The following is a 21673-nucleotide window of genomic DNA, read 5'->3' on the forward strand; positions in this document are numbered from 1 at the left end:
ACGATTAAGTGGTTTTAGCAGTAAAGCCCTTTGACATGAGTAAAAGAGAGAAATAAATTAAATCTCACAGTTTGAAGAATGCTATAGAGAGTCCACTGGGGTATATATTTAAATTGTATATGTTCTCTACATTATAGAATCATTGTTAATAATGTTTCAATGTTCATCTTGATGCTTCAAACCTTTTACACATCTAGGATTATTTCCTTAAGCTATGCAAATGTACGAATTTACTTCCCCGGCAGCAACTCACACAGATGCCTATTGCATTGTTCCCTCCTCAGCCCTAGGTATTATCATTTAAAAATATTTGTTAATTTGAAAGGAAAACATCTTCATTTTAATAATCAATTCTGATGAGGAACAAAGACTCAGTAGTGAGACCAGTGAGGCTTTGAACTCAGGCTTTGCTTCAGAGCTCCTCAACCTATCCTTTATCTCCACTTTCTCATGAAAGTGTGGAGAAAGGCTACTCACCTCACGGCTTGCTGCGAGGATTATATGAGACATGGTGGGTAGCACTCCGTGCTCTGTGCCTGACACAAAGCAAACTTTCTATACTTATCAGCAATGTATGCCATTATTATCATTATGATTATTAACATACTTTTTCACTTTCAAGAGAACACCATCATAGAGATGAGCAGACTTCGATTGATTTTAACTCTGCGTGCTGCTTTATTAACATGCTTAACATGAGCCTTAATTAGCTTATCAAAAAAATGGGTCAAATAAGGGATCATAATCATAAGGGATCAAATGAAAAATGAAGTTGAATAGGTAGGTGGGGGACAACCTATCCATAGGCCATGATAAGGAAACTGAACTTTATTCTAGATGAAATGGGAAGCAACTGAAACATTTTTAATCAGGAGAGAGGTTAATCCATTTTATGATTTTAAAAGTCCATTCTGAAGGGTGTATGAAGAATGGTTGAAGAGAGCAAAGGAGGGGCCTGGGAGATGAGTAATGAGGGATTCACAGTAAGGGATGATGGTGGCTTGTACTAGAGCTCTGGTAGTTAGAGATAGAGATGACTCTATTTGAGGTCCATTTGTGAGTTAGAATGGATGGGGTGGATTATATATGAGGGTAAAGGAAAATGAAGGACAAAAGGAAGACTGCGCAGTTTCTGAGTTGAGAAATTGGATGAATAATTATGCCGTTAACTGATTTGGAGAAAAATGAAGAAAAACAGGCTTTGGGGAGGATTATCACGAGGGTTGGACATGCAAATTTTAAATTTTGAGATATTTGTGAGATATCTATCTATTTATCTAATATACATAAACCTCGGCCTCCCAGAGAGAAACTTTGGGATTTATGTTTTGTTAGTGTATAACTGGTATTTATAACTGAGGGAATAGATGATATCATCCACATACATGAGAAAGAGAAGGTGTCTAGTGCTGAGTCCTGTGTCATCTCCAATTCACTTCTCAAGTTACTGCATTCCAGTTTCCATTTCATAGAGAGTTCTGGAAGAGAATTGCAAATTTGGGTATCATTAGCATATTGGTGGTATTTAAAGCCAGGGGAACAGATGAGACCCTCTTTGGGGAGAGTGTGGCGAGAGAGGAGAAGTGCCTAGTGCTGAGCCCCAAGGTCTCCTCATTTACAATTGGCAATGTCCCTACAGGCTGACTTCTAGTCTCACTATGTCCCTGAGATCATTCTCCTGAGGGTCACCAGTGACCCAGTTATTTCCCAATCTGCCAGCAATATCTCCCGCTCTTTCTATTCCCTCATCCCTGTGCTATTTGACTCTGTTAACCACTTTTTCTTGGAATTCTATCCTACTTTTGGCTTTGTTATATCATTCTGTCCTAATTTTAATTTTACTTTCTTGAGATTTCTTTAGTCTTTCCTGCCCATTACACGTTGATATTCCTCAGAGTTCTTTACCTGGATTGTGTCTTTTTAATTCTAATTCTTTGTCTTGTGTGATTTTAACTAAAACCCTGATTCAGTGATTTGTTCTAAGCTGGCCACCATATCTGTTTCTCTAAATCCACACATCTAGCTGTTTACTAGGCATCCCTGTTGGATGTTTCACAGCCACTCTGATTTCATTATGTCCAATACTGAAATTATCATCTTTCCTTCTAATCTTTTGCCTCCACTTTTATTCTTTATTTTGATAAATGCCATCTTCTCCACCACTTCATCATATGTGAATCTTCCCCTTCACCACATGTATAAACCAATCAGAAATCCTGTACATATTTTAAAATTTGTATCCTCTATATTATGGGTAATATTTAACCTATCTTTTTAATATCAAATACTATTGCCTTAGCTCGGGCCCTCTATTCTTCTTTCCTGGAATATTACTAAAAACTCCTAATTGTTCTCTTTGTGCCCTGGTCTTTCAATAATTCAGTTTCCATATTGTTGCCTAAGGGATATTTCTGAAATAATAATTGATTACTATCCTGCTAAAAGTCTTATATGGCACATCAGGGCTATAAGCACAAAGCTTAAGGTTGTATTTATTTCTCTTTATGAGCTGGCTTCTGCCTAGTTTTCTATTTTCATTTTTCCTCACCTGCACTTTATTCAGATCATGCTGAGGAAGAAAGAAGGGAAGAAAGGAAGGGAGGAAGGGGGTAAGAAAGAAAGAACATTTTGTCTTTATAACTTCTGCTATTGGAGCATTTTAATAACATTGAGAGCTTAATTAAAGACATTAGATTTGGGGAACTGAACTCCGTAGGATTTTCCTCAAATGACCTCAGCTATGATGAGGAAATCCCGTAGCACCAGAATTTCCAGGAAGGGTGTTTCCTAGAAGCCATCATCAAGATTCTTAATGCTGCAAGAATGAGAAACTCAAAATTTAAAAGGAGTACCTATTAGTTTCCTATTGCTGCTGTAACAAAATTACCACAAACTTAGTGATTTAAAACAATACACATTTATTATCTTACAATTCTAGAGGATAGACATCTGAAATCATTTAAACAGGGCTAAAATCAAAGTGTCACCAGGGTTTAGGTTGTTTCTGGAGGTTCTAAGGGAAAATCTGTTTCCTTGCCTTTTCTAGCTTCTAGAGGCTGCCCACATTCTTTGGCTTGATTCTCATCACTGTGTCATCTGCTTCCATAGTCATATCTCTCTCCTTTGTCTAATTCTGACACTCCTGTCTCTCTTTTATAAGGACCCTCCCTTGAGATCACGTTGGACCTCTCCAGATAATCTAGGATAATTTCCCCATCTCAAGATCCTTAATTTAATCACACCTACAAAGTTCCTTTTATAGTGTAAGGTCAGATATCCACAGGTTCTGGGGATTAAGACGTGGACATCTTTGGTGAAGGAGGCATTATTTTACCTACCACAGAATAATTGAAAATAAATGGAAAAAGTTTAAAAAGCCTAAAACAAATATGTTCAAATATATTTTTGTTTTCAATGAAAAAGTTTTATTTTACTTAGTTTGTCTGCTCAAATTAGTGTGGAAAATAGAATCCTGTTTCCTCATATATGAAGTTTCAGTAAAAATATTTTCCATATATTCCAAAGCTATAATTTTAACTAGCACTTTGATTTTTCTTTATTTCTCAACAGTAATCGACACAAAAGAAAGCTCTTACAAAGAACTTCTTTATTATTTCAACTCTTACCAACTTTTTATATGCAGTTATTCATTTCTTAAGTTTAAAGATACTGAATAGAATAGTCATGATATTTATTTAGAATAAGCCAAGCTGAAATTAATATTATTTTCTGCTCTTTCCACCTGCTGCCTTCCCATCCACCCTTGTGAAAAGGAGTAAAAGGTTTTTGGGAAAGGTAACAGTAAAATGATATAAGGGAAATAAAATTTCTCCTGGGTAAGGAGGCTAATACTCTTCAGAATAGTGTATATTTAATACATAGATCTAGAGACTAAAGTGGAAAAAGCATCTTAAAGAAAGGAAACACTTATATAGAGTTCATATTTTCTGATGGTAGATTTCAATTATAGCATTACCCCACTTGTATGGAAAACCCAGGTCTTGCACCATAAGGTGGTTACAGGATAGATGAAGTGAAACACAAAATAATACAAAATCAAAAGTGAATCAAGCCAAACTCAACTAATAATGGGGAAGCAACTCCAAAGGTTTTTCCACTACAGAGTCAATTGATTCATATTTGTATACAGATATGGGACATATTTTTTTCTAATTGCAGGGGCTGGAGTTTTACTATCCTTGTGTGCTGATAATAAATAACTTGCAATTAAACAATACCCTCCTTGTACTCAAAAGACAAGAGGTCAGATTCACTTTTCTGCCTGTGTGATTGTAAGCGAGTCTGATAACCTGTTTGAGCTTCAGTTTCTTCATGTATAAAATGAGGATAAAAGTCTTTACTTAAATCGTTGGAGTGTTTGATTCAACTTGTGACTGTGGCTACTATTATCTTGCATTCTGGGGCTTTCAACTAGTCCATGAGGTCCTGTGATCAATCTTCTCAACAAATTGATGTTTCATGGCTATATACTTTCCATAACCATAAAAAAATTAAAATGGAAGTATCTATTTTTGATTCTAAAGGAACATTATTCTTCAGGGATAAGTGGAAAGTAAAACTACAACTTTGTAACTGAAGGCCTTTCATACATGAGGGCACAATTACTTGAGGAGTTTGATTTATGTAAATAATGTAGTAACAGGTGCCTTTAAAACATAGAGAACCAAAAATAATTATATGTACTAGTTAGGTAAAACAAAGACAAGATAAATTTTACTTTTTTTTTTCTCCAGAAATACTAGTAATATCCACAAAAATTGAGTGATAAAATGTAGTTATGAAACAAAGCCATTTTCTGCCGTTTGCCAATCAAAATGAATAATTTTAAAGTCTCATTTTCAATTAGATTATTTTAATATTTAACCACCTAAAATGCCCCAATCATATTTTTTAGAAAATGGTTACACTATAATACTGCAGTTCTAATGATGACATTTTATTATGATAAAAATGACTTCATTAATTGATGACCATATATCAACTCATAAAGTAGATAAGGGATATAAAAATTTTCAAGCCTAAGATAATATAAACCAATTTGAATTGTTTAGATTTTCTTTTTTAGGAATAAACATTTATGATCCTTTTATTCTTACAAAATATGTAAATTTATTTGTTGTAAATTCACCTGCATTAAGTGGCCTATGAATTTCTTTTATAAGGTCTGCATAAGTTGGCAATATATTGATGTTATCCCAAATCTTACCATTAAGATATACTAAAAATTAAAAATGTAATGTATTTGCAGCATAGTGATACAAGAGATGACAAGGATTATATGGAAGTTTGTCCCAGATATTCCTATTTATGGCTTTGGATCTATTTTAGAATGTGTAAAAATTTTTTTATAAAAACATTGATGACTTTCCAAGATATTTGAAATATGACCTTTTGAAGAAGTCAGTCTTGTTTCTCCTTTATTCTCTGCATCCTTGAAAGAACATTCACAACTTCATAATGAAAATGATATCAAAAAGTCACTATATGGAGGATGAAAAATAGTACATTTAAGCATTACATGAGAGCTTTGTTTTAAGTTGAAAGTAACTGTGAAGTATAAAGCATCATTTAAACACAATTGTTGATTTCTGAAGCAAAATGTCTTGTTTTATAAAAGTCTTATTAATAAATATTAATGTTTAAGTCTTAATGCCATTAGATATTTTTTAAAAGAAGTTAAGACTTTTTACTGAATCTAGCTTAAATAATTAACTTGTATATTTCCACATATACAGGAAACAATTTAATTGTATGAGAAGCTTCTAAAAAGAATATAAACTGTAGTATTAACTTACTTAAATACAGCCATAAGCACTAAACATAAATACGTCTAATAATATCAAAATATAATGTTACAACTGGACAATTCTTTCTTATTAAAGGAAGAATACATCATTCATTCATTCAATTGGTTTGTTGAATTGGAAAGGACTTCCTCATCTCGTTATTTCTCCAAGAGAGAATATGCTCAATTTTAATTTTTGATAATTTCTGAAAGCAAAATGCAGTTAAATATTGTACTGAAGTTTTAGAAAATAATTGTGGAGGCCCAACTGAGTACTTATTTATGATATTGTAAGATTAAGTAAGATAATATACGCAAAGTATATAGCATAATCCTTTCTATAGGCTGTTCACTCTATAAAAAGAAAAGGTACAAAATCTATTATTTAAAAACCTAGGGCTAGATGTGTTTCAAAATTATCAATACTTTAAATTTTGAAAGGTAATATGGTACATATTCCTGATACCCTGCAGAGTCCAAGACAGCATCCTATAATCAAGCACATTAATATACCTGCAACAGTACATGTGAATATCTACTGTAAGTAGGATAAAGAAAGACTTTAAATAACCTTACTTCATTTCAGGTTTGATTTTGCCACGAATTGAGTTTGTGCCAAACATAAAAAAAAAAAAGAAAACTCCTACTTTCAGAGCTTTTTGGATTTTGGAATTGCAGTTAAGAGGTGGAGGACTGATAGAATTGTAATGCAGTTGGACTAGGAAAATAGGGCTGTATCTACCTCGAAAGGTTGAATGCATAATTTTAGAAATAGGGCAAACTAACTATTAATTAAGGAGGATTTACCTGACAGTGTAACACACACAAAGTTCAAATAAGCATTTTGCAAAATGTGAGAAAAAAATCAATGGAACCAAGGGGAAAAATAAAGTTTAGAATCGGAATAGATTTCCCTATGTGTAGTTAGAACATGGGAGTTAACCATCTTTGGCACTAGGTCCTCTCATCTTCTATTCTGTACATCTTCAAACGATCATCTCAGTTATCACCTCAGTGTAGATGTTATGTAAATTTTATCCACAGTCCATACCTTACCTCTGAATTCCATACCCATAAATGCAGCTGCCTACTTCACATACCTTCTTGGACACTTTCAAAACATCACAAACTCAACGTGTTCAAAACTGAACTTATAATTCTCTGTCCCCCTCAAAAAACCTAGTCTTCTCTGTCACTTAAGCCAGAAACCTCAGGTGTCATTTCTTAATCCATTTCTAAACATATCTTGAATCCATCTACTTGTTTCCATGTGACTATGCAATCCTTATCACATGACCCTAGTTCAAGCAGCCCTTTTTTCTTTCCTAGACTCTCTCATTTTACTTCTTTAAAATTCATCCTACTGAACTGCTACTGCCCCCTTTCTTATGATACTGAAAATAAGACATCTTTCTATACCGAAAAAATTGCATGAATTGGCCCTACTGGCCTCCCCAGCCTCGTACTACACTCTGCTCTAGTCCTATCATCTCCTTTCAGTGCATTTTTTTCATCTTGTTTCTTCCACCAGGGTCTTCACATATGCTGCTTTATCTCCCTAAATGTTTTTTCTACTCTTCTCTCTTTATTTCCTACTCATCCTCCAGATCCAGCCCTATCATCCCTTCTTTAGGAAAGATGTCCCTAACTTCTGTCTAGATAATCTTTTTCTACAGGCTCATAGTCATGTGTATCTCTCCTGCCTATCACTTGTTACACTTGAAAATTTACAGTCATTTGTGTGATTATTAGATTAAAATCTGTCTCTTCTCCCTGTCCATAAACTGCATGGGGAGAGGGACCATGTTTCACTTTGTTCATCATTGTTACCCACACAACTGGCTACTATATATAGGCACACACATATCTATTAAGTGAATGAATCAGTGAAATTAATAGCAGAAACTGTCATTTGAATGACTTGTTCCCATTTTATCTAGCTCTTTCTGCTTGATTTTGTGACACCTTTTACTTTCACAGGGTTTATCACATTGTGTTATATTATCTATTTCTCCTAGTAGACTGTGAACTCTTTGAAGACTGGGTTATGTCTGTTTTGTTCATAATTATATCCCCAGAGCTTATCACAGTTGCATAAAACCTGATGTGTAGTGGCACTCAAAAATATTTATAGAATTAATGAATACTAAGCCTGAGAATGCAATGTCAAATATATTTTAAAGTATTATGGCTTAAGTTATCTGTATTTTTCATATTAACTTATTTTGGTTATTGATGATATTGCCAGTTGACTTTAGTGTGTACATGGCTGCTGTGTAATTTTGAAGTCAATGGGAAGTGGTCAGTGTCTGCTGTGATTCTTAGTTGATATTTATGGCTCTAAATTTCTATATACACATACTCATAAAACAGATCAGACTAAATAAACCACAGTTATTTCTGGCATCAGTTCTAATTCTTTTAAAGATATATAATGGTAATTTTCCTGAGATACTAACATAAACAATGCAAATCAATGCAAGTATAAATGGAGATAGATGGAGTTGTAAGGGAAGCTTAGTCTTTACAGTAATAATATGAGTGCTCATGGAGTGCAAGCATTTTTACTGCTAGAACACTATTGAATTAGGAAAACTATGCTTAATAATATTCATGCCTCTTTAAAGTCTCTTAAGTGTGGATCTCTTCTAAAGACACACCATTGGAATTATCCAAATTCAAGTGATAGGGACTGATGGAATATGTTACAATCACATTTTATATTATTATCCATTAAATAGCTTTGGATTATATAATGCTCAGCTAAAATATGCTGACAGTTATTCAGAAACCTAAGTAAAACTTTTGATGAACCCGGCCCTACTTTGTTCAGTAGTTATATCTCAATCAGACAAGCTCGACTGTATAATTTTAGGTTTAGTCAGGATGAGATTTATGGGTATATCATATCCAAAGACTGCTGTGAAGAAAGTAAGATTTGAAGAAACGAGTTATTAATCTTTGCTACGGAATATTAACAAACGTCATGTGGCTTTTATGAGTAGGTATCTAGGAGGTAGTAGATTCATAAGACCCCCAAAATAGATTTCTTCTTATATACCTCTGCTACTAGGAACATAATTAATAGTTACCTATTACTCACTTGTGAAGTCCAAGCTTTTACTTCATTTATTAATTTCAACCTTAGTACAAAATTAACAAAATTAAATGAGTGTTGTCATGTTGTAGTGAATGGGATTGTCTGTCTTGCTTTTTGATGGGGCTGTGTGTATACACCTGCCTGTATGTGTGTGTGTGTGTGTGTGTGTGTGTTTAGCGGTAGTGCATGTGTTTTTATTTACTATCACTAGATAGTAAATATGTATAGAATAAATATTTTTCTTGCTGAAAATATTTCTGTTTTTGCAGATAGTCTAAACACACTCATTAGGTAGGTGCCCATATTTGCCTGATTGATTTGTTTGGCTAGTCAAATTAATGGTGATAAAATGTCTTGTTATTCAGACGATTGCTTGTGTGATGTTTCCTACCACTTTTTAGTTTTGAATTTCAAAAGGCCAGTACGCAGAAGGTGTTTCATCTCCTCCCAGGTTCTGTGCCCTCAGTTTAGATAAGTGATCTTCAGGTGGATGGTGACACCTGGATCATAGACCTGCTTTCTGGAGAGGAATGACTTTCCCTTGGGACTGGCTTTAACAAAGAACAAACTCTCATTAAATGTTTGCTGAGTGAATGTTAAAAGAATTAGCTGAGGGCTTTTACAATTATCTTATGGTTTCTCTATAAAAAGGTAACTTTTTAAAGAGGCTATCATATATATGCATATATATGAATTATGTTTAAAAGTATTTATATGATTTGTAGCAATATTTAAGAAGATATGATACAAGTAGACAATATTATAGACAGAGAATCACAGGGTTGGTGAAATCCTTCAAAGTTGTTTTTTTTGTTTTTGTTTTTTTGTACAACTACCCATCCAATTGTTTGTAAAATTTCCTCATTCAAAATACTCTCCTTGCTGTTTATCTACTGGATAGAACTGAAACCCATATGAGAACTAAATCAAAAGAGTACAGTGTGGAACAATGAAACATAAATTGGGAGAATTAATTCATGTATTTAGGAGCATAATTTGAAAAGCACTGTGTGAAAATAAGAATGCCTCCTTCTAGCCAGCACTGCTTGCCTGGCCTGCATTACTCCATAACTCTTCTACCTACCAGGAGATTTTAAATACAAATGCATATAGGGCCACATAACATTTCGTTAGCCTTAATTTCTAATAAATATTTGCTGATTTACAGAGTTGAAACCTCCCAAGACTGATCTAAACTCTGGAATTAAAAAACAAAACAAATAAAAAAAAACTTCAGGTATCAGATACCCTAAATCATCTTCTGTTGTATCATAGAATGAGATCTGACTTTTTTCTATGGCATCGGGCTGCTGGCTCATGGATTTCCATCAATGCTCTCAATAGTCAGGATTCCTGCATCTATTCTAGTCTAAAAATAGGAATAGGAAAAAAAAACCTACAGATACATACATTTTTTTAACATCTTTATTGGAGTATAATTGCTTTACAATGGTGTGTTTGTTTCTGCTGTATAACAAAGTGAATCAGCTATACATATATCCCCGTATCTCCTCTCTCTTGCGTCCCCCTCCCACCCTCCCTATCCCACCCTTCTTTTTATGGCTGAATAATATTCCATTGTATATATGTGCCACATCTTCTTTATCCATTCATCTGTCGATGGACACTTAGGTTGCTTCCATGACTTGGATATTGTAAATAGAGCTGGAATGAACATTGTGGTACATGACTCTTTTTGAATTAGATACATACATTTTGTATTTGTGATTGTGATTCCCCAGTGATTATATTTTCTACAACCAGAATGCTTTTTTCGTCCTGACCAATTTCTTCTCATTAGCTTGTTGTACTTGCAGGAATTTATGTATTTCTAATTAAAAAAAAAATACTTCAATTGACCCACTAAGCACATTGTTCTGGTTCTCTTATTAATGAATCTAAGCATTTTTTATAGCTCATCAGTACATGCATTTCTAATTTTTAAAAATACCCACATCCCTTTATTAGAATATGAGAACTTAACTACATTTGAAACATATTTTTAAAAAATAATTGGATGTTTTAAGCTAAGTTTCATTTTTGTAACTCCAAATAATGGAACTTTTTGAAAAAAAAACAACATAATTTCTATTGAGAGCCTAGGCTGAGATAATTGATATTGGGTTAATCATCGAACCAGGTGATCCTCTATGTTAGTGTATTTAAATATGGAGTCTGAAATATAAATTGGTTTGGGAAACATTGCCCTGCTTGCTCTAAGTGCTGTCTAACGTATCTAAGGGTCAAGTCAGATCACTATAAAGTTATATGCTTGGGCTTTCACTTGAGCTGATTCATATTATGCTTTGGGCCTTTGATCAAAAATAAATGTAGTGGATGTTACAGTGCATGGCCAACATTATCCCCTTCATGACTGAAAGACTCTTGCCTCCACCTGATCCTGTTTCCCTCACCCTACTGCAGCGCCGATTCTGAGAGCACCCAATAAACATCCTACAGGCAAGTTTCAGATTATGTTTCCTGGCTAACTCAATTTAAGACGATAAATATTTATTTTTAAATATGGGCATATTAAGAATTTCACTGCCTGTTTTGCAAGTTGGAATTTTGTTCAAGATATCATTCAAGTCTTCTATGAAAAAATCTAGTTTATAAATTCTCAGACATTATTCTGAAAAATATTTGTCTTTCCTCAGAGCTGGCATGATTTACTTATTAAGAAATATATATTAGGTTGAACTATACAGAAGGGACAATTCGTAGATCAAAAATTGTCAAATATCTGCAATTTCTCAAGGCTCCACCTAATATGTTTTTAAAATTTTCCTTTTTCCTTGGCTGTCAGGATGCTCATGGGTAAATTTTGTACTCGATTGCAATATTAATCTTCAGCCTACATTTTCTGGTGTAAATACCTCTCACCACATTTACACCTCATATTTATTTATAATGTTTTGGAAAAGAGGGAGAATATAAGTAAATAAATTCTTTTAAATGAAATAAAACAGATCTCTGCACATAGACAAAACCTTGGACTTAAGCTGACCATCATTATTTTTAGTTTGCAATAACAGCATGCCAGAGAGATAATGCTGAGACATAATTCAGAGTTAGGAGATAATGTTTTACTTATTACTCTCAATAGCAAAACTTCCCTACATCTGGGTGGTCTTAATCTCTTTGATAGTCCAAAGAACCAAATCACAATCTACAGCTGCTCTAGCCTTCTAGGTGAAGACTTTGGTATTCTGATTATGGTTTACCTGCTTCCTCTAGTGGGTTCCCAAATCTCTCTGCAGTCACCATAGTTATTCACACACTGTACTTTAATGATTCATTCATAAAATCACTCATTGAACACATGTGAAGACATATTTTTAAGTGCCTGCTGTGTGCCCCTCTCTGGGTTATGTACAGGAAGTATGGCAGTCCAGCAGCCAGCAATATAAATGCAGCCCTTGCCTTGGAGATCTCTTATTTTTCTTCCCTGACTAGACTACGAGCTCTTTGAAGGCAGATACTGTGGTTATCTCCCTTTTACCTTCAATGCACAACTCAGTGCACATGCACTTGACACTCAAAAATATTTCTTAAATAAATGAATAAATGAACAATGGCAACATATAGTTTCATTTACTTCATCTCACCAACTCCCAAGACCTTCAGTGAAACCAATCCAATAGATAGTTTTATAGTTGTATCTTCAGATCCCAGGCAATTTAAAAGTATTTTAAAATTGACTGCACATGGTTTAACTGATGTTTTACATTTAGTTGTCTCATTGTTCTGTTATCAGTCCATGCTTGTAAAAGACAGAGGTTTACTGGGGAGTTATTTAATTACATTCCATTTAATCTTCCCTGACTCCACTGATCTTTCAGACTCTCATGCTTAGTTTATAAATGTTGTATACAGATGTTGTATATAGAGGTAGGATCCAAGAGAGTCTTCACTTTTGCCTGCCAAACCCTTGTAATTCCCTATAAATAACCAATAATTTAGGCAGAATTAGAATTTCATATCTTTTATTGTGTCTCTGTATAGAGTGATCTAATGAGATGGTAGTTTTGCTTTGAGAAAGGAAAAGTATTCATGTGAATTCCTTTTCATGACTAATATTTGTGACTGTCTCTCAACTTCTTTTCTTCTTTCATTTTGATCTTTTACATTTGAGTTTTCCCTCTTTCTGTCCCATATCCCAGGACCATCTCCTTCCAACACCTGATTTATAACCATTTTCTCCTTCAATTAGTTTTTAAAAACCACTGCTTCTTGTGGCATTTTAAATTCATTGTATACATTACTGAGCTTTTGCTTTGTATTCCAGTCATTTCAATCAGGAGCCAATATCGTGTAGTGTTTAGGAAGCCAGGCCTTGTATTCCAGTTCCATCTCTTACTAGCGGGGTGATAACAGCCACACCATTTAACCTCTCTAAGTCTCAGTGGCTTCAATTATATGGTGCAATGGGGCTACTATTGATACCTATCTCCTAAGGCTCTAACAAGGATTAAATGAAACAATGTGTGTAAAATGCTTAGCACAGTGCCTGATACCTGCTGCATATTATTATTTTTTATCATCATCATCATTTTTGCTGTAGTTGATATTAATATTGCCCAAGTATATTGTAAATTTCTAGAGCCCTAGGATCACATTTATGACTTCCCTTGGACTCCTGATGTAACACAAAACGCAATAAGTACTCTAATGATGCTTTTAGCATCCATAGATGGAAAGTGAAAAATGAATTAGTTAATGAATGTTGTAAATTCTGATTCAACATACTTTTCTTAAAATAATATACAATGTTCTTTAGCATTCAGTTACGTTGTGTGAAAGTCATTCAGATTTGTGAATCTGAAAATGCTGTTTATAATGTATATTTTGTAAATGTATATGGATTAAGAAGGATTAATTTAAAACTGTAGGATAATCTAAATAGCTACCCCCCAAAAATTACCACAGGCATTTTAATGAAATGTTGTTTTACAACTTTAAAGCTCACAGAAATATAATTAGTAATATGTGTAATCTTTATTACCAATCTTAATCTTTTTTATATGACTGAAAAATTATTTTATGGTAGTACAATTAAAATAATGCTAAAAATGTCAGCATAACAGAATTAAACTAAAGTAACTACTACAATATTGTACCCCAAACCAGCTAATTTAAATGCAAAATACTTTGTAAAGGCTATTTATCTGAGCTAATGCATGTTAAGGGATTTAAGGAGTAGTTTGTGTAGCTGAAATAAAAGGAAAAATAAGCACTGTACAGCAATCTTTACTACTGTTTAACACGAGGGAAATATTAAATAGGTTTATATATAGGCCACTTGAGGAAAATGTATTAGAAGTCACATCGCAGCATAGTAAATATAAAGGGGACTGGCAGGCAATACTATCTTCAGAGGTTTTTAAAGGGAAAGCTTGAAATACTTAAAATTGTCCTTATACAAATAATGGTATATCATTAACTATGACAGCTAGACTGAAGATGCCCAGGATTTTATGTCTATGATTTGAAAAAGGGATTTCAATATACTGGATAGTTGCTTAGTTGGCACATGACACTGGTTAGATTTTTCTCTGAATGCTTCTTTCTGTCAATTCATAATGATTCTACCAAAGTATTGTTATTATAAAGTGAGAATATGGAAGGCTTTAAAATTAAGATTTTTAAAAAATTAAAATAAACTCAGTATAGAAACTCTGGAAAATACAGAAAACTGAAAAAAATCACCTAGATTTTCACCAACCATAAAGTATCAGACAATATTTAGTATATATATTTCTAGTCTCTGCTCCCTCATGGATAATTTTTTTTAATCTTTAATTAAAAATAGAGTGATTATAGCCAATGGAATGTTTATATGTAATATAAAGGAATACAAGAGATATATGTTATATAAATATCACTAATAATAGTAAATCAGCTGTGTTTTCCTTTTATTATTTTAGTCATTCTTTTTCAGACCCTCAAAAAGTTTTGCTGGGCTTTCCTGGTGGCGCAGTGGTTGAGAGTCCGCCTGCCGATGCAGGGGACACGGGTTCGTGCCCCGGTCCGGGAGGATCCCACATGCCGCGGAGCACCTAGGCCCGTGAGCCATGGCCGCTGAGCCTGTGCGTCCGGAGCCTGTGCCCCGCAACGGGAGAGGCCACAACAGTGAGAGGCCCGAGTACCGCAAAAAAAAAAAAAAAAGTTTTGCTGCTTTTATATTTATTCCAAGTTGGTTTCAGTTGCATATTATTTAAAGAGCTATTCTTAAACACTTGGTTAGCATTTAAAATATTTTAGTAACGTTTAAATGACTTCTCAAAAACTATAGTCCATTAATATCTTATGTAAATTATGACAGAAGCATAGACAATAAATTAGAAAGAAACTAGATGTTATAGTGTTTATTGTCATAATCCAATTGTTGAAAGTGGAACTCGTTTACCAGATGATACTACACATTGCTTTTGTTTGGTTTCTATTTGGTAGGTCCCAGCACACCTGGAAAGTTCTGCTAGGACTCAGCTACAGAAAGTTCAGAGACAGCAAGTAAAACCTTTCATGACCCTTGACCACCAGATCGTCCACCAGACTATTAAACGTTCACACCCTCCAACACCAAGCAGTGCACTTCTGGTACAGCATGGACACCAGTCTCCTGAGAGTGACACTGGACTCACTGGAAATCCACTCACCAAGTTGCTAACTCTTGGGAAAGAAGATGACAGTGTGGAATGGCATGTATGTCTAATGGCTGCTTATGAAAATATATAATCAGTTTCTTGGGAAAGAAAATACCTCAAGAAATTGAAGTCAAATTTTTATAGTAAACATTCCATATGCAAATTTATTTAACAAAAGGATGTGTTAATTTATTAATTTGTAATAATTAGTTATGCCCATAAGAATTGTTATGCATAAAATATAACAATTCATTTTTTAACACTCATTTCAGTTTTGTATCAATGTGAGTCAAAGCAGGTTCTAATAGTAATTTATGTTAAGAAGATTTAGCTTTAATAGTAATGCTTTTCTGATAACTTTAGTTAAAACATTTGTCAACAGTTACATTATCTGAAGTACCCATTAAGATAAAACAAGCAAAAGAATAAATAACAGTAAACATGTGCTCTAGAAATATTTATCAGAATGAGACTAATAATCTTCTTGCACTTAATATTTTGTAGAATTATATCGAAATTTATTACTATTGATTATCCATTCATTTCTATTTTCAACAAATACTTGCCTACCATTTACTAAATAAGAGGAAATTAGAGGTGCTGAGGATACAAAATGAATGAGTGTCTAGCTTCGTGGAGTTCATAATTATTGTGACTTGCTTGTAAATGAACCTTCAAAAAATACTGAAGAATGAGTAGAAGTGGGAGAAAACTAGAACTGGGAAAAAGAGTTCCTTTAATATCTCAATGTAGAAAAACCACATCAGTAACTGAGCTTTTTATTCTTTTCTTTTTCTTTTTTTTTCCATTTGATTTTTAGATGGAGACATGGTTCTATGATCTCCCAGATTTAATCTCCCAATCTACATTCCTGGTGATTATTACTGATTTCAGGTCACTGCTTTTTAGCTAAGTCTGTAGCCTCCAGGTACAAAAGAGCAATATGCTCAGTATATCATTATTTGAATTCCAAATGATAGAGGAAGATTTTGTTTTGCAAATTTTATGTTAATATAGAAAAGAGAAAAGAATAAGGATCTGGTAGATTGTTTAATAAAATATAAAACAACCACAAAACAGGACTAGTTGAAATCCAAAACTGAACATAGATCTCTACATGTATATTTACTTAAACTTTTCAGTAGTGGATATACAAAGAATTTTCAAAAAAAAATGTAGAACTAGGTTCTCTATTCACTCTATGAAGATAATAAAAATATATGTAGGTTGAAAATAATCTGTACAGTAAATATTAGAACTCACCCAATACAATTTATCTTATAACCACCTCTTCCCAAGTTCATTTCCTTGTGTTGAAGAGTGATTCCCAATGGAAAAAACAAATCCCAAAGGATATGCATATGCCAGTCAATTCTAGGCAAAACCCAGAAAATGATCTTATTATATGTCTTATGAAATATGTCTTCTAAAAAATGAGAAAGGATAAGTAACATATATCAGTCTTCTCGGTTTTTCTTAGATAACATTTTTATTCCTTAGGCACACAGATTACCTTTTATTTTATAATAAGTTTGCATAAGAGAAATTTACCTGATCTTAGTGGACCTGTAGGTGGTGTCAGTCAAAAGGAGTTGCATGGCTGGGAAGGGTTGAAAGCCTCATTAAGTGCAGTGGTCTAGGGACAACATGCACATTGGCTGCAGACAAACACTTTCTATTTTTTTAACCATTGTTCTTTAAACTGTGTATATAAGTATCTTCAACCATTAATGTCAATCATAATTTTATTCCATCTGTTATAGTTTTAATGTGTGTTCTCTTTGAATTTGACTTATCATGTACACATTTTCACATACAGCCATCAATTCCAGTCTTGCTATCTTTAGTAGCTAAGATGTATCCTACCTTGTTGCCATTTCCTAATATTCTTTTTCTTTTTTAACAACTTTATTGGAGTATAATTGCTTTACAATGTTGCATTAGTTTCTGCTGTATAACAAAGTGAATCAGCTATATGTACACATATATCCCAATATCTCCTCCCTCTTGCATCTCCTTCCCACCCTCCCTATCCCACCCCTTTAGGTGGACACAAAGCACCGAGCTGTTCTCCCTGTGCTATGCGGCTGCTCCCCACTAGCTACCTATTTTACATTTGGTAGTGTATATATGTACATGCCGCTCTCTCACTTTGTCCCAGCTCACCCTTCCCCCTCCCGTGTCCTCAAGTCCATTCTCTACGTCTGCATCTTTATTCCTGTCCTTCCCCTAGGTTCATCAGAACCATTTTTTTTTTAGATTCCATATATATGTGTTAGCATACGGTATTTGTTTTTCTCTTTCTGACTGACTTCACTCTGTATGACAGACTCTAGGTCCATCCACCTCACTACAAATAACTCAATTTCGTTTCTTTTTATGACTAAGTAATATTCTACTGTATATGTTTGCCACATCTTCTTTATCCATTCATCAGTCGATGGACACCTAGGTTGCTTCCATGTTCCGGCTATTGAGAATAATGCTGCAATGAACATTGTGGTACATGACTCTTTTTGAATTATGGTTTTCTCAGGGTATATGCCCAGTAGCGTGGGCCTCTTACCACTGCGGCCCCTCCCACCGCGGAGCACAGGCTCCGGATGTGCAGGCCCAGCGGCCATGGCCCACAGGCCCAGCCGCTCTGCGGCATGTGGGATCCTCCCGGACCGGGGCACGAACCCCGGTCGGCAGGCGGACTCTCAACCACTGCGCCACCAGGGAAGCCCTGTTTGTAGATTTTTTGATGATGGCCATTCTGACAGGTGTGAGGTGATATCTCCTTGTAGCTTTGATTTGCATTTCTCTAATGATTTGTGATTCTCTAATGATTTGTGATGAAACATCCTTTCATATGTTTGTTGGCAATCTGTATATCTTCTCTGGAGAAATGTATATTTAGATCTTCTGCCCAGTTTTGGTTTGGGTTGTTTGTTTTTTTGATGTTGAGCTACATGAGCTCCTTGTATAATTTGGAGATGAATCCTTTGTTGGTTGTTTCATTTGCAAATATTTTCTCCCATTCTGAGCATTGTCTTTTCATCTTGTTTATGGTTTCCTTTGCTGTGCAAAAGCTTTTAAGTTTCATTAGGTCCCACTTGTTTATTTGAACTGTGATTAAAAATCTTCCAACAGACAAAGCCCAGGACCAGATGGCTTCACAGGTGAATTCTATCAAGCATTTAGAGAAGAGCTAACACTTATGCTTCTCAAACTCTTCCAAAATATACCAGAGGGAGGAACACTCCCAAACTCATTCTACGAAGCCACCATCACCCTGATAAACATACATGCAAAAATCCTCAACAAACTACTAGCAAACAGAATCCAACAGCGCATTAAAAGGAACACACACCACCATCAAGTGGGGTTTATCCCAGGAATACAAGGAAATCTAAATCCTTTAGATTTCACTTATAAGTGAGATCATGCAGTATTTGTCTTTCTCTGTCTGACTTCCTTCACTTAGCATAATGCCTTCAAGACCTGCTTTTGCTGTATCCCGTAAGTTCTGGTATGTTGTGTCTCTATTTTTGTTTGTCTTAATAAACTTTTTTATTTCCCTTTTAATTTCCTCTTTGATCCATTGAATGTTCAGGAGAGTGTTGTTTAATTTCAATGTGTTTGTGAATTTTCTAGTTTCCTCTTGTTGTTGATTTCTAGTTTCATGCCATTGTGATTAGAGAAGACACTTAGTATGATTCCATTCTTCTTGAATTTGTTAAGACTTGTTTTGTGGTCTAACATATGGTCTATCCTAGAAATGTCACATGTGTACTTGAGAATAATGTGTATTCTGCTGTCACTGGATAGAATGTTCTTTATGTATCTGTTAGGTCCAGGAATTCTATAGTGTTGATCAAATCCACTGTTTCCTTATTGATTCTCTGTGTGGATGATTTATCCATTGTTGCGAGTGGGGTAAAAAAGTCTTCAGCTATTATTGTTTATAGTAACTATACCATTTATTTTTCTCTTTAGCTCTGTTAGTTTTTGCTTTATATACTTAGGTGCTGTGATGTTGGACTCATAAATAGTTACATCTTTTTTTTTTTTTTTTTTTGCAGTACGCGGGCCTCTCACTGTTGTAGCCTCTCCCGTTGCGGAGCACAGGCTCCAGACGTGCAGGCTCAGTGGCCATGGCTCATGGGCCTAGCTGCTCTGCGGCATGTGGGATCTTCCCGGACCGGGGCACGAACCCGTGTCCCCTGCATCGGCAGGCAGACTCTCAACCACTGAGCCACCAGGGAAGCCCTAGTTACATCTTTTTGATGTATTGACCCCTGTATCATTATATAATGACCTTCTTTGTCTCTTTTTACCATTTTTAGTTTAGTCTGTTTTGTCTGATGTAAGCAATATAAGCTGTCTACCCCTGCTTTCTTTTGGTTACCTCTGCTTGAAATGTCTTTTTCCATCCCTTCACTCTCAGTCTATTTGTGTCTTTAAGGTGAAAGTGAGTCTCCTGTAGACAGCACATTTTGGATCTTCTTTTTTTTAATCCATTCATCCATACTATGTCTTTGAATTGGAGAATTTAATCCATTTATATTTAAAGTAATTACTGATAGATAAGGGCTCACTACAGTAAAATGTTGTTAGTTGTTTTCTGGTTATTTTGTAGCTCCATCATTCCCTGTTTCTTATCCTGCTATCATTTTTTGTTTTCTGCCCTTTGGTATCAATATACTGTGACTTCTTTATTGAGTTCTTTTGTGTAATTACAATACTATAAGATTTTCCTGTAGTTATCATGAGGCTTACATAAAATAACTTAAACTTATAGCACCCTATTTTAAATTGATAGCAACTTAACTTCAATAGAATTTGTATTCTTTACACTTTTACTTCTTCTCCCCATCACACTTTAGGTTATTGCTGTTAAAATTTATACTTTTTTAATATTGGGTTATTAATAATAGATTATTCTATTTATTTTATTTCTTAATTTTGTTTAGTTATCTGTGTTTTCATGTAGGTCACTAAACTTCCTTAAAAGGATTATTCTGAATTCTTTATCTGACAGTAAACAGATCTCCATTTCTTTAGGGTCAGTTATTGGAGTTTAATTAGTTTCCTTTGATGGTGTCATATTTACCTGATATTTTATGATCCTTAATTCCTTATGTTGGTATCTGTGCATTTGAGTAATAGGGCTCCTTTTGCAGACTTTACAGGTTTGCTTTGCCAGAGACAGTTCTTCACCAGTCTGCTCAGTTTGGGTTTCTGGGTGTGTCTGCCACTAATGCCTTTGGGCAGGTGGAGCCTGATATTATGATATATTTGGGTGAGGCAACTGTTAGAACTCTGAAGATGGGGATTGGTGGTTGTACCACTAGCAGAGAGCAGTTGGATAGGACTGCTGGCTTTGTTTCTTACTCAAGTGAGGCTGTAGAATGGGCTCCACAGTTGCCTGAATTCTCTGATCAGGCTTACTAGATGGCTGGGACTGGATGTAGCAGGTGGGGCTATGAATTAGCTTCCCTGCCCTAGCAGGGAAGTAGGTCAGGGCCCAGGGCCTGTGCAGTTCATTGTTTAGAGGCCTGAATAAGGCCTGAGTATGCACTGAATTCCCTGGTCAGGTGAGGCCACTGATTTTGCTCTGCAGATAGGGGAATCCATGGCTGTGCTCTCTGTTCAAGTGCTACTGTATGTGGGACTGTTGAATGGGCTATGCAACTTCCCATGTTTTCTGGTTAGGTTTCCTGGTTGGATGGGCTGAAGGCTGTATTCAATGATGAGCAAGACTATGAATTAGATTCTTTGCACAGGCACAGTTGCAGAAACTGCTCTAAAACAAGTAAAGCTCTTTGTTGTCTTAACTCAAGCTGACACACACCCAAGTTCCTTGGCTGAACAGGGCTGCTGGCTTTGCTCTCCAGACTATCAGTTCTGTCTGCCCTTTGCTCAGCTTGAGTGCTGCTGTGCTGCAAAGCTTTCAGGTTTTTTTGCTAGCCCTTCTGATCAGTTGGGGCCAGAGGAATAGCTCTCCAGACTATTCTCAATTTTCCAAGGAGGTTCTCAGTTTGAGAGAGGCCAAGAGCTACCCTTGGCTATGAATTAATCTTCCTGACTGTGCATAGCATGGGAAGACCCCATGACTGGTACTGTCTTTGCTCT

General features: G+C 35.0%; 1 protein-coding gene across 1 annotated transcript in view; it reads left to right on the plus strand.

The window, feature by feature from the left end:
* Positions 1–21673, plus strand: part of TFEC (transcription factor EC) — an 81098-nt gene that overhangs the window by 20564 nt on the left and 38861 nt on the right. The window contains exon 2 of the mRNA XM_007129662.2: positions 15360–15611. Coding sequence (XP_007129724.1) covers positions 15432–15611 — 180 coding nt within the window. The 5' untranslated portion in view covers positions 15360–15431. The remainder of the gene's footprint in view (positions 1–15359; positions 15612–21673) is intronic.

This window comes from Physeter macrocephalus, chromosome 5 (assembly GCF_002837175.3).
Source record: "Physeter macrocephalus isolate SW-GA chromosome 5, ASM283717v5, whole genome shotgun sequence".
Lineage (NCBI taxonomy): Eukaryota > Metazoa > Chordata > Mammalia > Artiodactyla > Physeteridae > Physeter > Physeter macrocephalus.